The 15,101-nt window shown below is 36.4% G+C and overlaps 4 protein-coding genes across 4 annotated transcripts in view; 2 read left to right on the top strand and 2 right to left on the bottom strand.

Moving 5' to 3' along the window:
* The window catches only part of LOC110414039 (protein trichome birefringence-like 11), a 4,258-nt gene extending 491 nt beyond the window's left edge, over window positions 1-3,767 (top strand). Inside the window, exons 1-4 of the mRNA XM_021425097.2 lie at window positions 1-306; window positions 1,178-1,567; window positions 2,160-2,318; window positions 3,255-3,767. The exon at window positions 1-306 is cut by the window's left edge and continues 491 nt beyond it. Of these exons, the coding sequence (XP_021280772.2) occupies window positions 1-306; window positions 1,178-1,567; window positions 2,160-2,318; window positions 3,255-3,606 (1,207 nt within the window). The 3' untranslated portion in view covers window positions 3,607-3,767. The remainder of the gene's footprint in view (window positions 307-1,177; window positions 1,568-2,159; window positions 2,319-3,254) is intronic.
* A 97-nt stretch (window positions 3,768-3,864) lies between these two features.
* LOC149527382 (protein trichome birefringence-like 11) lies at window positions 3,865-7,988 on the top strand. Its single transcript, XM_089783219.1, has 4 exons — window positions 3,865-5,019; window positions 5,359-5,748; window positions 6,215-6,373; window positions 7,053-7,988. Exons 1-4 carry the CDS (start codon window positions 4,538-4,540, stop codon window positions 7,414-7,416), a joined length of 1,395 nt encoding a protein of 464 aa, XP_089639345.1. The 5' UTR covers window positions 3,865-4,537; the 3' UTR covers window positions 7,417-7,988.
* Window positions 7,989-8,134: 146 nt separating this feature from the next.
* Window positions 8,135-8,772, bottom strand: LOC110414250 (antifungal protein ginkbilobin-like protein). Its single transcript, XM_089783227.1, has one exon. It carries the CDS (start codon window positions 8,706-8,708, stop codon window positions 8,307-8,309), a length of 402 nt encoding a protein of 133 aa, XP_089639353.1. The 5' UTR covers window positions 8,709-8,772; the 3' UTR covers window positions 8,135-8,306.
* A 960-nt stretch (window positions 8,773-9,732) lies between these two features.
* Window positions 9,733-12,543, bottom strand: LOC110414242 (aluminum-activated malate transporter 8-like). Its single transcript, XM_021425325.1, has 6 exons — window positions 12,202-12,543; window positions 11,945-12,085; window positions 11,335-11,607; window positions 10,824-10,933; window positions 10,511-10,654; window positions 9,733-10,388 (listed from the first exon to the last, which is right to left on the bottom strand). The coding sequence occupies exons 1-6, from the start codon at window positions 12,476-12,478 to the stop codon at window positions 10,065-10,067; spliced, it is 1,269 nt and encodes a 422-aa protein (XP_021281000.1). The 5' UTR covers window positions 12,479-12,543; the 3' UTR covers window positions 9,733-10,064.
* Window positions 12,544-15,101: the final 2,558 nt, after the last annotated feature.

Consider the following 15,101-nt stretch of genomic DNA (forward strand, 5'->3'; position numbering starts at 1 on the left):
TGGTTTCCCTTTGTTTGGACTTCGTGGTACTCCATCACCACCATCAGAAGATTCAGAAGTCAAAGCTGCAGTAGCTATGGCACCAGCAACAACACTGAACGTGAATGGACGGCTGGGATTTTTAGATGAAGGTGGAGATACGTGTGATATTTATGATGGAAAATGGGTTTGGGATGATAACTATCCACTTTATCAAAGCCAGGATTGCCCTTTTGTAGATAGTGGTTTCCGGTGTTTAGAGAATGGCAGGCCTGATAGTTACTACACCAAGTGGCGTTGGCAACCTAATGGTTGCGATTTGCCAAGGTCCTTTTTCCTTATTTCTTATATTTCTCTTCTTTTATCTGGCTCTTATTTTAGCAATTAGTACTATCTGTTTTGCTTGCTGCTAACTGCTAAGGGGACAGAATCAAATCTTAATAGAAGAAAAGATAAAGCTTTAAGTTTAATTTTTCTTAAAGAAATATTGTCTCGTCTTAGTTAAATAGTGCCTGTCGTCAGCAACTTTTTACTACTAAAGATTTCCACCTAGCAGAAGGGCATTGCTGATGTTTCTCTGTTTTGGATAGGAAAAGGTTGGAATTTTGATCTTGGCGTGTGTATGAAAGATGGTTCGACCATTGTTTTTGGTTTATCTATCCTTAATGTTTCATGTTTTTATTCTTGATTGGTGTCTTTGTTATTATCTGTCTGAATCATTTTCAAATTATATTGTTGTTTGTTGCTGTTTGCCATCTGTTGATACGTTCCATTCTTAACTTTTGGCATTATTCATTCACAATTTTTAACTGTTTTTTCCGTGGCTGACAATCTTCCTCGTACCTTCTCCCAAGCATCTAATTCGTATACTCTTAACAAACTGCATCATAATTTTGTCTTCCTTTCTTTATGATGTCATACATTCTGATATGGCCACTTGGTTAGTTGATTCTATTCAGACACTGTTCAAAATATTTTAAAATTTTGATTAATGATCTTACCTGTTTTCCCCTAAAACAGAAAAATCCCTCTTGTATCCACTAAAATCATGATTATACCTCAGTTCTAACTTGGTTTCATGGCCAGAACAAGCATTCCTCATTCTAGGGAATTGTTTCATTACTGTTACATCTGTTCTTGAGAAATGCTGATTGATTGAAGAGGGATATTATATCTGACACTATCTCCTTCAAGACAGATTTAATGCAACAATGATGCTGGAAAAGCTGCGAAACCGGCGCCTCACATTTATAGGTGACTCCATTGGAAGAAACCAATGGGAATCTATGCTGTGCATGCTTGCTACTGCTATTCCCAACAAGGATTCAATCTATGAGGTGAATGGGAACCCAATCACAAAGCACAAAGGGTTCTTGAGTTTCAGGTTTGAAGATTATAACTGCACAGTTGAATACTACAGATCTCCATATCTAGTGGTACAGGGCAGTTCTCCAAGGGGATCTCCAAAAGGTGTCAACATGACTCTAAGACTGGATCAAATGACCTGGAGTCATCAGCAGTGGAAAGATGCAGATATGCTAGTTTTTAACAGTGGCCATTGGTGGAGTTACGAGAAGACGATAAAACAGTAAATCTCATCAATCTGATACTACTTTATATGACCTAGTTTGTGTGTGTGTTTACATGCACGCCTATCTGTGTGTGTATGGTGATTTATAGGAATCTACTTTTTTAGATGCCATGTCTGTGATTTATCAATTATTGGAATCAGTTACAGGAATTCATGAGAATCAAGTTGATCACGTTGAATCTAGAATTAGAGCAGTGCACCAAGTTCATTAAAGTACTAAAAATATGTTTGATGGAGCTTTTTCGAAGAAAATGAAGATAAATCCTCCCCGCCGCGACACCCCCCAAATCCCCTTTGACAACTCTGTTTTTCAGCTTTCTGCTCCTTTAATTCTTTCTCTGTGAGCTAAAACTTCCTCTGGTAGATGTTTTGGCTTGAGCTATCAAGAGCAAGAAGTTTAAAATATCCAACCTCTCTAAAAATCATGGAAATAGAGCATAATTCATCCATCCTTGTTAATAATAGTAGAGATAAGTAACATGAACAGAAACAGAGGACCATGTGTTTTGAGGGTAGTTTAATGAAGTCACAGGTGATTCTTGTTATATTCAAATGATGTCTAATCTTTGGATTTATGTTTATGTGGCAGTGGTTGTTATTTTCAAGAAGGAACAGAGGTGAAGATGGAGATGGACCTTAGAACTGCATTCCAAAGATCAATTGAAACATTAGTTGATTTTGTTACCAGTGAAGTAGATACAAACAAGACACAAGTTCTTTTTCGCACCTATGCTCCTGTACATTTCAGGTTTACCCCATTGCTTTTCTCTTTATATTATCAATTCTTCATTGTTTGTTTGATTGTTCTTTCTTACTCAATATTTCTGCTTAGTTCTCTCACATTGGCGATACTATCTGTTATCAGCATTAAGATATATATGAATATTGGAATTCCTTTTTACCCTTATCAGCCTTCATCCCTTTAATCAGGAAACTTATGGTTGTTAACCCTTTTGAACATGATGCTCCATTGATCGCTTATAAAGAGTTAGGACTAAGACTAAAGGGAAGTAAAAGTTTGTTTTTTTTTTTTTTTTTTGAGCAGCAGTAAAAGTTTGATTTTCATGGTTTGAGAGCCAAATAGCAATAGCTGTTATGATGTGCTCTTGGCTGAGTTTCTCGTAAAATTTCAATTGTTTGACATGAGACGAACATTGAAGTTTAGATGCTTCTTCAGTGTTGTCACTTCTCAACCACCACCTAGAGGGTAAAGGCAAAAAGAAAAAGAAAACTGCCCTTTTATAACTGTGGCTGCAGGCATGCAGTTCTGTTTGAGAACTGGAAATGCATCAGCAAAAAGTTGAAATGGGATATGAATAACATGATAAACCAACACCAGTATTTAAGAACTTGCATTAGCGTCAGTCCACTTTTGTTTCAACTGCTGGACCTTTCCTAAATTCTGATATGTTATAGTGCATGCCATCCATTTAAAGCTGAAGTATTTCAAAATGCTATGTGGTTGTAATATGGTTCCCTTGCTGATGCAAGCTATTGTGGCAACCTGAATGCTGTGTTTGAAACGTTTTATATGGTCCATACTCCATATGTATGCAATGATTTTTTTCCACACAAACGTATTATGGTCATTTCTCCTTTGTGCTTCAAAATTAATATAACATACAACTAATACAAGTATATACATATAATTGATTAATCAACATTATTTCGGATGGATGAACAGAGGTGGCACCTGGAAAACTGGAGGACACTGTCATCAATTAAAGCTGCCTGACTTTGGTCCATTGCCTAATAAAACCGAAAAGCTTGTTGATATTGTCTCTAGTGTATTGTCAAAGCACCCACAAGGATTTCTAGTGAAGATGATGAACATTAACCCCATGACGTACCGAAGACAAGATGGGCATACATCTTTGTATCATTTTGGGCCAGGAAATGGACCAGGTCCTCTCAACCGTCAAGATTGTAGCCACTGGTGTTTGCCTGGCGTGCCTGATTCATGGAATGAGCTTATTTATGCTCTTTTTCTCCAGCGGGAATCCATGCGCTCAACAAGTTCAGCACCAAATTCGTAAGCTCCATTGTGATTTTGTGATGGTACATATTGCCTATTGCTACTGGCAACAATACATGAATGCATAGGAAAAAAGATTCATATTTCTGACAAATATAGGCTTGAGATTCGAGAATCTTGTCCACTGGATCAATGAATTTATACCAAATTCTTTTCCTGTCACTCTTAGACTTCTAGTTTCTGCCATGCTCGGAATGAAAAAATGGTCAATTTCAATGGTTGGATACCCTTAAATTTTGCATTAATGGGAGGATAATAAATTTCATATAAGACTTTTAACCTTTGGAAATAAAATTCATATGGATTTAGGATTGAGATTGAAATCCAAAGTCAACAGCCTAAACAGATCCTCAGGACATACGAAACATGGGTTTGTTTTTTTTAGAACTTTTTTGGGTAAAGTAATTTGTGATTATAGTATGCTTAATTAATGCAGTGATTTAAACAAATCTTGACCTAAGATTAAGGTTTCGATAAATATATAATACCAATTGGCAGTTAGCTTTGGTTAATAAATCATCGGAATAAACCAATTGCAAGTTTATCTTGATATTATTGCAGATCTCGAAATTCTCCTAGCCTTAAATGTCGCGGCACTGTTTTGTCGGGGGCCTTCAGTTTTTCCCGCGTTTTCTAGCCATGACCGCATGACTGACAGCATGAGGTCCAAACGCTGCCGCGCACATTGGCCCCTTTTCTTTCTATTTTACATTCCTGAATTGAAGTGTTTGGCCACTGGCTACTGTAATTTTGCTGGAAATGAAAGTTTTACTGCGGTTGGAGCCGCTTAGTTTAGTATTCTTTCATGGCTAACAGCATTGGCAAAAAAACATGCCTTTTTCCTAGAGTTCCGACGGTTTAAGATGCTAAACTCCCCATTTCGTTTCTCACTAAAATCTTCCCTTAAAAGTACAGCCCGTGAATGAATGTAAATGTTTTTTCTTTTGTTGGGGTTCTTAAGGATGACAAAGAACGCAGCTACACAAGTCTTAAACACAATAACGCATTTGGATTTTTCGAAGAAACTCAAGCAATTTAACCTTCTTGAGCCCTTTCCGGCTTTGCTTGGCTTCACTTTGGTTGCTTGCCTCTTCACTGGTTGCTTCTTTTACTTAAATTACCAGGCTGTCATCTTCCATGGATTCCCTTGGTTTGGACTTAGTGGTGCTGCATCATCAGTATTACACGCAGAAGTAACAGCACTGAATGCCAATGAACTGCTTGGATTTTTAGATGAAGATGGAGATACTTGTGATATTTATGATGGGAAATGGGTTTGGGACGATAACTATCCACTGTATCAGAGTCCAGATTGCCCTTTTATAGATAGTGGTTTCCGGTGTTTAGAAAATGGTAGGCCTGATAGTTTCTACACCAAGTGGCGTTGGCAGCCTAAAGCTTGCAATTTGCCCAGGTCTATACCCTTTTTGTGCTTCTCTCTTCTTTTGTTTTTATCTTATTGGTTTTCTTTTATAATAATGGAAATTAAAAGAGAAAATAAAATAAAGAGTTTACTCTAACTTTAGTTGAAGAAGGAAAAGGAAAATACGTATCTCATTGCAGTTAAAAAGTGTTGGTTTTCAACAATGAATTGTGTGTTTGTGTTACATGATCTTAGCGCCTATGTTAGCAAGCCTCCTTTTAATACGATATGGTTTCATTACTGTCAACTATTGTCCTGAAATTTCCAGATCGATAGCAGAAAAAGTATTACTGTTATCTTAAGGTTTGGTTTTCTCTTTCCTGAAGACAGATTTAATGCAACGAAGATGCTGGAAAAGCTAAGGAATCGGCGCCTTGCATTTATTGGTGACTCAATTGGAAGGAACCAATGGGAGTCTATGCTCTGCATGCTTAGTGTCGCTGTTCCCAGTAAGAATTCAATATATGAGGTGAATGGAAGCCCAATCACAAAGCATAAAGGGTTCTTGGTTTTCAGGTTTGCGGATTATAACTGCACACTGGAATACTACAGAGCTCCATTTCTAGTGGCCCAGGGAAGTGCTCCACGAGGTGCTCCAAAAGGTGTTAAGGTGACTCTAAGACTGGATCATATGACCGGCACTCACCAGCACTGGGTTGACGCAGATGTGCTGGTTTTTAACAGTGGCCACTGGTGGAGTCGTGAGAAGACCACAGACCGGTAATTATCATCTATGATCTGTCTGATTATATTAATTATGATCTATGATCTATCTGGTTGCTATGTGATGATGCTGGGTTATTGTGTGACATTATGACGGATGATAGTGTTGATCACATATATATGCAGCCACTCAAATGCTGTTAATTGATTGTTGATAAGCCTCTCTAGAAGGGTCCTGTCTTTCTAGAGTTGTGCTGTCCTGCTGCCATGTTGGGGTAGTTTTTGTAAAGCTTTCTATGCAATGAAATATACTACTTCCTTTTCAAAAAAAAAAAATTGATCTAGTTTATACATATTTATGTTTGTTTGTGACTGATCAACTATATATGAGATCTAGTTGATCATGCATGTAGAATGAATGATTATAGAAAGGAGCCCCTCGTAAATTTTAGTTCTAGTTTATTGAGGTTACCATTAGCTCTTGCTATAGTTGATGACCCTGATATTTCGATTTATTTGTCAGTGGTTGTTATTTCCAAGAGGGAACAAACGTGAACTTAAAGATGGACCTTGCAACAGCATTCCAGAAATCTATTGAAACGCTAGTTGACTTTGTTCACAGTCAAGTAAATACAAACAGGACCCAAGTTTTTTTCCGAACCTATGCTCCTTCACATTTCAGGTTTTACCTCTTTTCTTTTAAAGTATTTGTTTACTTATTCAGTTATTCTTTGTCATTCTATCATTGATAGTTCTTTCCTACTCTAGTTTTAGCTTGGCTTTCAAACATTGGAGGTCTTATTCTGTTTTGTTATGGATATTCTGGTATCAGCAAGATGGATATGAATATCAAGTATCATTGTCACTCTTCATGTCTTACCCTCATAGAGAATATATCATTTGTACTTCTTTTGAACACAATACCGCATTTGATCTCTTAAAACTTCAAAAGAGATATGAAATAGATTGAATAGAACTGACTTTTTCATAGCATGCTCCTGCAGGCATAGGTTCTGTTGTAGAACTGGTGGTGCTTGCTGCAATAATTGGTAGATCCCAAAAGTTGAAATGAAATATCATTAAAACAACTAACAAACACAAGAATAGGGCTTCACATTGAAGTTAAAATGTCAAGGTGCATTCTCGCCATAGTAAGCTGAAACATTCAATTGTGTTGATGACAGTGTAATATAGGGCCCTTGCGAACTACTATGCTGCAATAAGCTGAATGCTATTTTCAAGTTTCCTGTCCATATATAGTCAATAGTTTTGAATGCTTTTTCTCATTTTATATATCTATGGGTATTAGTATCATGATTCCTTGTGCATCGAACTTATCATATATTGGTTTGATGAAACAGAGGTGGTGCCTGGAGCAATGGTGGACGTTGTCACCATATAAAGCTACCTGACTTTGGTCCATTTCCTGATAAAACTGAAAATAGCATTGAGATAGTATGTGATGTATTGTCAAAGCATCCAGGTAGGTTGCAAGTGATGGAGATGATGAATGTGACTCCCATGACTTATCGAAGACAAGATGGCCATACATCTTTGTATCATTTTGGGCCAGGAAATGAATCTGAACCTTCTGGTGAAGATTGTAGCCACTGGTGCTTGCCTGGGGTCCCTGATTCATGGAACGAGCTACTTTATGCAGTTTTTCTCAAGCAGGAGTTTGCTCGCTCCCCCAGTCCGTCAGTACATTCTCAGGCTCCAATGTGATTGTATATGAAAGTTTCCTGATTATTATTAACAATATATAGAGGAGTTAAGTGGATAAGGAAATGGTCCATATTCCTGGTAAATGTTGAGCCTGAGAATCTTGTGCAACTGACCACTCACATTTTGCCATAGATTGACTGTCTTTTATGCAAATCCTTCCTCCCCACTTCCAGTTTTATTGGAATGTTTGTTCAAATTCATCTTGGGTTGGTCAACAGAAACCTGGTTCTTTTCTCATTCTTGGACAGAGGAACTCGTACCCAAGTATTGAATGGTTCATCGCAGTTTGTATCGACAGATCTAGGTAGTTTATTGATACGGATGTCATTCTATTATGATAGTCTGTAAGGAATTTCCTCCAGCAAGGATGAAATGGCAAAAAAAGGAGAGCCCTTGATATATTCTCTTACCATTTCCAATTTTCATGTTTAGGGAAATACTGTTTTTCCCGACTATAGGACTTTTAGAGTGCAGTGCAGAATTGATACGTTTGCTAAGCTTCTTAAAAGTATGTAAATCATTATCCTTTCTGTGTTGGCATCCAACTAGATGGTGTTATACATGTGTTTGCAATTACCCAAATTTTTTATTCGTGTTATCTCGTTCCAATTAGTGTGCCAATAATTCATGTTTTCCATTTAACATCAATTACCGCAGGAAAAAAAAAAATCAGCGCACTCAAACCTTCATGCAGATTACTGAAAACGCACAATTGCTGTTGTGTCTCCAAGAACCCAGAATTAGATTAAAAAGAAAAAAGAGTGAATTACAAGTCCACAATCGAAACACGAATGATCACATCAAATAGATAAGGTTTCACTGTTGCAAACACTTTGTGCTACAAAACAAACATGTTATCAGACAAAAGTCAATTCCAGTCAGAAAGCTGTTTAGTCAGTAAATGGATATTGCTCATACCTAATTGTACAATCATGGAGCACCGAGCGAGCCCCTATTCGACTTTGACAAGTTCCGAACATGGCAGTTTTAGCAGCAGACAAACAAGTAGCACAGTCCGAGCTCGTCAGGTTCTGGTTACAAGCCGCATGACCGTAGGCAAAAGCATTAGGATACGGAGAGATATTGAAGTAATTGTACCCCTTGCGCGAAGGCGTTAGAGTCTCTAATTCTTCAAGAACAAAGGCCAAGCTAGTGGCAAAAGGGTCACCCTTGGAATAGACACCCGAGTTGCAAAGAACAGTTGTCACGCTTGTATTTGGTACGCTTCTGACATTACTGCATAGCAAAAGTAATCCGATCACGGCTGCTGCCAGTTTTGGAAGAAAACCCATATCTTAAATTTTTTTCTTCCTTTTCTTGATTGATTCAAAGTTTCTGATCTGACACGAGACTCCCTGTGACTTTAGATGGGGTTTTCTTGTTTCTCATTGGTTTCTCCATCAACATCAATTTATGGCGATGTTTGACTTTCGTCCTTGCGCATTTGGTAATATTTTGAAATTGTCCTTTTGACCATATGTTTCCTTGTTGGTATCCATTACGTTAACCTATTGCTTGATTTACGGATCAGATTAGGAAGCTCCAAGCCTCTGAGGCTCAGTGCTATTTGTCTAGAAGAGATGGCCATAGCTGTCATTTTACCTCATACGAGGCATCCCAAGCATCTTCTATACTTGGATGCTTCAGCCAGCCAGCACCAGCTGCATTGCTTTTAATATTTTAATTAAGTAATATATGATTTGGGATCCTATCCAGTTTCTCATAATCTTTTTACATGCAATGGATGTTTGTCAGTTTATGTGAAAGAGAATAAATAATCACCCTCTTCTCCTCTTGTCTTAAATAGATGATAGTAGTATCGCTTGTATGCAACGTGGAAGTCCAAAAAATGTTGTGAAATAAGCTCAGGTGCAGCCGACCTGTTAACACAAGGTTCAGGTTGAGTTAGTGCTTTGTGAATGACTCATTCACAATTCTAGAAGCCACCCTTTTTTTTCTTCTTTTTGTTTCAGAAGCTTCCATCTGGTTTGATCTTGGTGTTTTTTTCTATAGAAATACAAGATAATTTACTTGGAGAAAGATTAGGTCAGGGCCGTCAGGCATTGGTTTACCAACTTGCCAGCCCCAGGGGCCCCTAGGCCCAAATAGAGTTAACAATTCACTGGCCAATGCGGGCACGCAAGGCCTGCCAAAAAAGAACTTTTTCCTGATAAACAGCCGATGAAATTTGTTAAAGAGAAAGAAATTGTCATGAGATGAGGTTCACATTTATTCGGATTCAGTAGATTAAAAGCTATAGAGCCAAATGTCACACACTTCTGATTTTCATAGACTTTAAACCGATTTATATGAGTATGACTACAAATTCATTGTAATGGATTTCTTAATTCTTAGTAACTACAAAAATAAAGCTAGTAAGCTCCCTAATCAAGTAACAACTCTAGGCTTCGTATATTCCTCTCTCTTGTTTAATGCTCGAACATTTTTCCCCACCCCACTTTTGTTCTTATCATCTAGTTTTACTTAATAAGTAAAAAATAATATTTCCCAGGAAACCCTCTCTCTTTGTTTTTTTTTTCTGGGAATTCATCTAAAAAATCTTTTATAGCCAGCCAAAAATATTGGCCTATGATTTATGTACAGTAGTACTACAATAAGCACAATTATAGCTTGAAATACTTAATCAACTATTTATGGAAACCTCCAAGTTCTCCAAGTTCTTCCACGTCTTTTGCCAATTCGTCCATATTTTCCACCATCTCCATCAATGAATATAAGAAGCTTGCTAATCCAAGCCCATCAGCATTCTCCAAATTAGTTCCAAGTGTGGCAGGAGTCACAACTAGACTTAGCTCTAGCCTTACAGACTTCAATTTTGGCACAACCACATCCTCAGATGGACATTTTCTCATACTTTTTATGCTTTCTCCAAGTTCTCTTAGTGTCCATGCAAGTGAGGATATCATTGCTTCACATGGTTCTTTAACTGACTGTCGAAGACCTTCCGATGACTGATTACAAAGAAATGAAGCAATTAAATTTGTGAAAATTTTTCCTAATTAAGAAAGATTGTGGAAAACACATTCATTCAATACCGCAAATGATAGAAAATGATTTTAAGAACATTTTGTACCTGGGTAGGAGATCTAAGGCAACCTTTAAGTGAAAGGATGGTTGTAGCCAAATCTCTAAGATCCCCTCCTATTTTTATGTACTTTCCCCAGGGGTAGGAAAACCCAAATTTCCCATGCCATGGTTCCCATCTTGCAAAATTTACCTGCACAATTTCGATTGTTTATCAAACGAGAATTGGACTATACGTCGAAGTAGGAAATATTTTTGATGGCCATGATTATATTTTTTACGCGTCTTCAATTTCTTTAGAGGATGTATCGAATGGTGACTTCATCATGTCCAGTTATTGACAATAGAAAGAAATAATATACCAATGATTCATCCTTGGTCTTAGAGTGCAGGACTGCTTTGCAGCTACTGAAATTAGCACTGGACTTGTTTTCCTTCCCGGTGACATTTTCAAAGTATTCCTTGGAGAATCCTACAACATAAGAACATATAAGTTCATGGTTAGAACTTAGAATGAGTGAATATAGAAATTTCAATGAAGTAACTATTAAGTCATAAAGCTCTATATATACACTCTTTGAACCATTTTTGTTTTGTTTTCTTTTTTGGTGAAATAACCATTTTCGTACTTATCAACCTGCTTCTAGTCTAGGTGGTCACGTATTGGGTTCCCACCCAACCAACGTGAAGTCTATCCTTAGCCTTAATTTCCATGAAAAATTTAAGGTGTCATGGTCCACTTCAACCTCCAGGTCCGCCCCCTTCAGGCCTCGACTCCAAACCCTGGGCCGCCATAGTGAGATGTAGACTCAAAGATAAATATTATTAGGTATAAATAAGTACTATGCCTTGTACATTTAAAAAATATCATACCTTCCAGAGAGCGGGCAAGGTCTTCAAATCTTGAGATTAAAGAGTCGTGGAGTTCATCACTGGCCCAAATGGGGAAGACGAGCAAACTTATGAAAACGCAGATGGCGAAGCCCATGAGAATGGTTGAGAGACGCTCACGGGCTAATTCCAGGACTTGTTCAGCACGTAAACCCGATACCACAACCAAATTGAAAGTGAGAATGAATATTAATGCTCCGTAGTCGTACTTCTTTTTGATGTTTGGCACCTGTCGAGTGTAAGTCGCGGCCGCCCCTGAAAGATATCCGGCACCCATACTACTTGTAAAGATTCGAATCTTTAAAAAATAAGATTTTGATATTGACTTTAAAGAACAGCAAATAACACTTGATGGCACCACTAAATGATTGGCACTGGTGCAATTAAATAGAATTAATAGACCGTCTCTATTTTTTTGGCTTTATTTTTTAATAATGGAAAATAACTTTATTTGTATCTTATTATTATTCAGATTTGAATCTAAAATTAATATTGAGATTGGAGAATTTTTTTTTTCTGCCCAATGTCCCCAACTCTAAAATTTTAATCTTGGGATGAAAAGAAGAAGCCTTGGCTAGGGGGTCTGTCCTACCAAAAACGAAGACAGCAATGCCAACAACTATGGCTTTGCCAATCCCACTGACTGCTTGGGCGAAAGCTGCAGCTAAACACCCCAAGCCACCTCCTAGTACAGTCCCAATTCCACGATTTAAGCCCTTGCTGAGTGTAGCGCCTGACAGGTGTTAATATGAAACACCTTAGTGAGCAAAACTGAGTAAAAGCTTGAAATATTTGGAATTAAAATAAAGTCAATCATCAACTATGTATGTACAAGCAAAGAATACAAACCTGCAAAGAACTCAAAGACGACCACAACAGTCATTATAGCCCACATGGCATTTTCTCCAACTTCCTTATAGAGAGGATCGAGTAGATAGAGAAGGGAAACTAAAACGAGGGCGACACCAACCTTGATGCTGTGAATCACTTTTCTCATGTCATGCCTTCTTTTGTTTTCTCTTAGAAAGGAACTAATGCCTGGACAAGAAAACGTATCGAATTTCTTGATGTTTTCTTTGGGAGGAACCCCTTCTCCATCTGGAATGACTATAACAATCGACGCCATTGGCAAATAATACTACTTGTCTTACTCTGTAGGATTCTTTATTTCCTTTTTCCTTTGTGAGTTTCACTTTCAGTTTGAGTAGTTTGGGTGGAGATAGAGGAACGGACTATAAATAAGCATGGCAACAGGGACAGGCATAAAGTGGGCAAAGAAGGAGTAATGCTGATCAGCTCCAAAAGTGGGCACAAACTAATAGCACTTGGTAGCCATATAGCATGAAAAATATTTACATGTTTGCATGTTAATTTTAGCGTTTTATCTATACATCGACTTTATGAATTAAGTGACTTATGACACTAGTGGAACACATCGCACAGCACGACGTACCTTTCCATGTCGTTAATAGTCTTTTCACAACACCTGATCAAAGGCCACGGCCACCATGTAGACTGCACATATTGTTTCATGTTCTAATTTCATATTATTCAGATTGGAATTTTACTTATTGCCTGATAATTAAGTCGTTTATTAATTAAGTATATAATGCTCATGGCTATAAATATACTTGAAGCACGAACATATGATACCATTTGATGTAGAGGATGGTCCTTTCATTCGCAACACCGCAGAGGGATTGATGTCTCTGTTTAATTAGTACCGTTGGAACTTCATATATTCAAAATTTAATTGAGACATTTGGTTGCTAAGGATACAGGGTAGGTACTAAATATGCTTATTAATCGCAAAGGATATGGCTCAACCTAAAAAGGGGTCCCCAATCATCATTAATTGGAAAGAATAAGAGTCTTCTATGAAGATTTTACAAGCTTGATTATAATTAATTAACATATGAGAAAGAGTGGAAATATACCAAATCAAAACAGATACGGTTTGTTTCGTGAGGTTTAATTCTTTGCTTAGAACTAGAGAATGGAAATTAAAATTGTTTCACAACTCAAGCTTTATAGCAACATCAAGTGTTGGGATATTGCATATTTTGTTTTTTATGTATTACTTTTTCTTATCCCAACAAAGTAAGTAAAAAAATTTCAAATTAATACTAGTATATGGACTACAATTAATTAAATAAATATCTTCAAGACATTCATTAAAATATGTACAAAATACAAGGTATAGCTCATAGACGAGGGCCGGCTGAAATCGTAGGAAGTACGAATGTAGCTGGTTGGACCAGGGTGTAGAGCTCTAAGTTGAGATCAGAACCATTTGAACAGGGTTTCAGATAATTCCACTATAATGAGTGCCATTTATCGATATCTACTTTAGATGAGTCCACATCCCCCACAAATGTGCTAAATTCCAGCAACATGGCTTACATATTATTTGTCATCCTAATGGTTACAAGAAGAAGTTGCACTGTCGTGTCATGCTGGAGTTTCAAAATATCTGATGCCATGACCTCCTTTTCTGAGGATATTTCCATCATGCCTAGCTCGTTTCCTGCATGCTTTTCTGATTTGTATGGAGTTCCCAAAGCATATTTTGCAGCTACACAATTGTAAATTTAACCCAAAGCACATTTCAGTTGATAAAGTTTTAATTTAACTATAATTAGTATTATAACTTATAGTAAGTTTGGTTCACGGAATAAATTAAAAATAGCTATTTTGTTAAAATAAAATAAAATAAGAATAAAATAAAATAATTATTATCTAGTTTGATATAACAAATAGAATAAGGTAAAAATAGTTATCATAACTTATTATTGTATTTGGTTAGTAAAAATAACTTTGAAATAAAAAAAGAATAAATGACAAAACTATCTTTGATTATAATAGCATTTATTTTCATTAAAAATAAAATTACCCTTACTATAATTTAAATACATATTTATCCTAAAAAAATAAAATTACTCTTAATTATAATTTCATCACATATTAGTTATTTATAATTTATTTAAAATCTTAATAATTGATAATTTAAATATTAATATTTTATTTATAATTTAAATGTTATTAGAATTAAAATATAAATAATTTTCATTAATTTTTAAATTTAAAACATATTTTTATAATATATAATTAAAATTTTGAACTTTTTATTTTTAATTTTTAATTTTTCTTTCTTCTCATTATGCTAGCCATTGGAGATGTGGTCGACGTAACGGCGCGTAGATCTGGTGCTCCTTGTGGCTGAATCAAGCCACGAGGGCACCTAATTTGCACCTCTCATGGTCAAAGTCAACACTTTACGATCAGATTCAGCCACAGACATTTGGCCAAAGACATTGGAATTGGCATTTTCTCGATTAGATCTGGATGAAAAAGTCTAGATCCGACTATAAAACCGTCGCCACTGCCGCTCCCTTCAATGGTGGGTGGAAGATTACAGAGAGGAGAGAGGCAAAAGCTGGAATGAAAGGAGAGGATAAGTAAAGAACAAAAAAAAAAGAATGCTTTTTTATAGGTATGATTATAATTTTTCAAACTTGTAAAGAATATTTTGATTTTTATATTTTTTTAATATTATTCCTCATCTATGGAATAGTTAGTTAATACCATGAAGTTGGTATTAACTATTCCTTAATTTTAGTTGATTTTGAATAATGATTATCATGGAAAAATGACTATTTCTTGGACTATTTGACAACCAAACAAACCAATAAATGTTTTTTAAGAAACCATTCCCCCAATCAAACACACAGTTCAAACCTTAATTTAAG

Source organism: Theobroma umbraticum, unplaced genomic scaffold (genome assembly GCF_002168275.2).
Source record: "Theobroma umbraticum cultivar Fairchild unplaced genomic scaffold, ASM216827v3 scaffold_4.1, whole genome shotgun sequence".
Lineage (NCBI taxonomy): Eukaryota > Viridiplantae > Streptophyta > Magnoliopsida > Malvales > Malvaceae > Theobroma > Theobroma umbraticum.

Coding starts and splice junctions, on each gene's coding strand:
- LOC149527382 (XM_089783219.1), top strand. CDS start 4,538: ATGTTTTTTCTTTTGTTGGGGTTCTTAAGGATGACAAAGAACGCAGCT. Junction 5,749..6,214: donor CGTGAGAAGACCACAGACCG/GTAATTATCATC, acceptor TTTATTTGTCAG/TGGTTGTTATTTCCAAGAGG. Junction 6,374..7,052: donor TATGCTCCTTCACATTTCAG/GTTTTACCTCTT, acceptor TTGATGAAACAG/AGGTGGTGCCTGGAGCAATG.
- LOC110414250 (XM_089783227.1), bottom strand. CDS start 8,708: ATGGGTTTTCTTCCAAAACTGGCAGCAGCCGTGATCGGATTACTTTTG.
- LOC110414242 (XM_021425325.1), bottom strand. CDS start 12,478: ATGGCGTCGATTGTTATAGTCATTCCAGATGGAGAAGGGGTTCCTCCC. Junction 11,608..11,944: donor CATTGCTGTCTTCGTTTTTG/GTAGGACAGACC, acceptor GATATCTTTCAG/GGGCGGCCGCGACTTACACT. Junction 10,934..11,334: donor CCTTGCCCGCTCTCTGGAAG/GTATGATATTTT, acceptor CTTATGTTGTAG/GATTCTCCAAGGAATACTTT.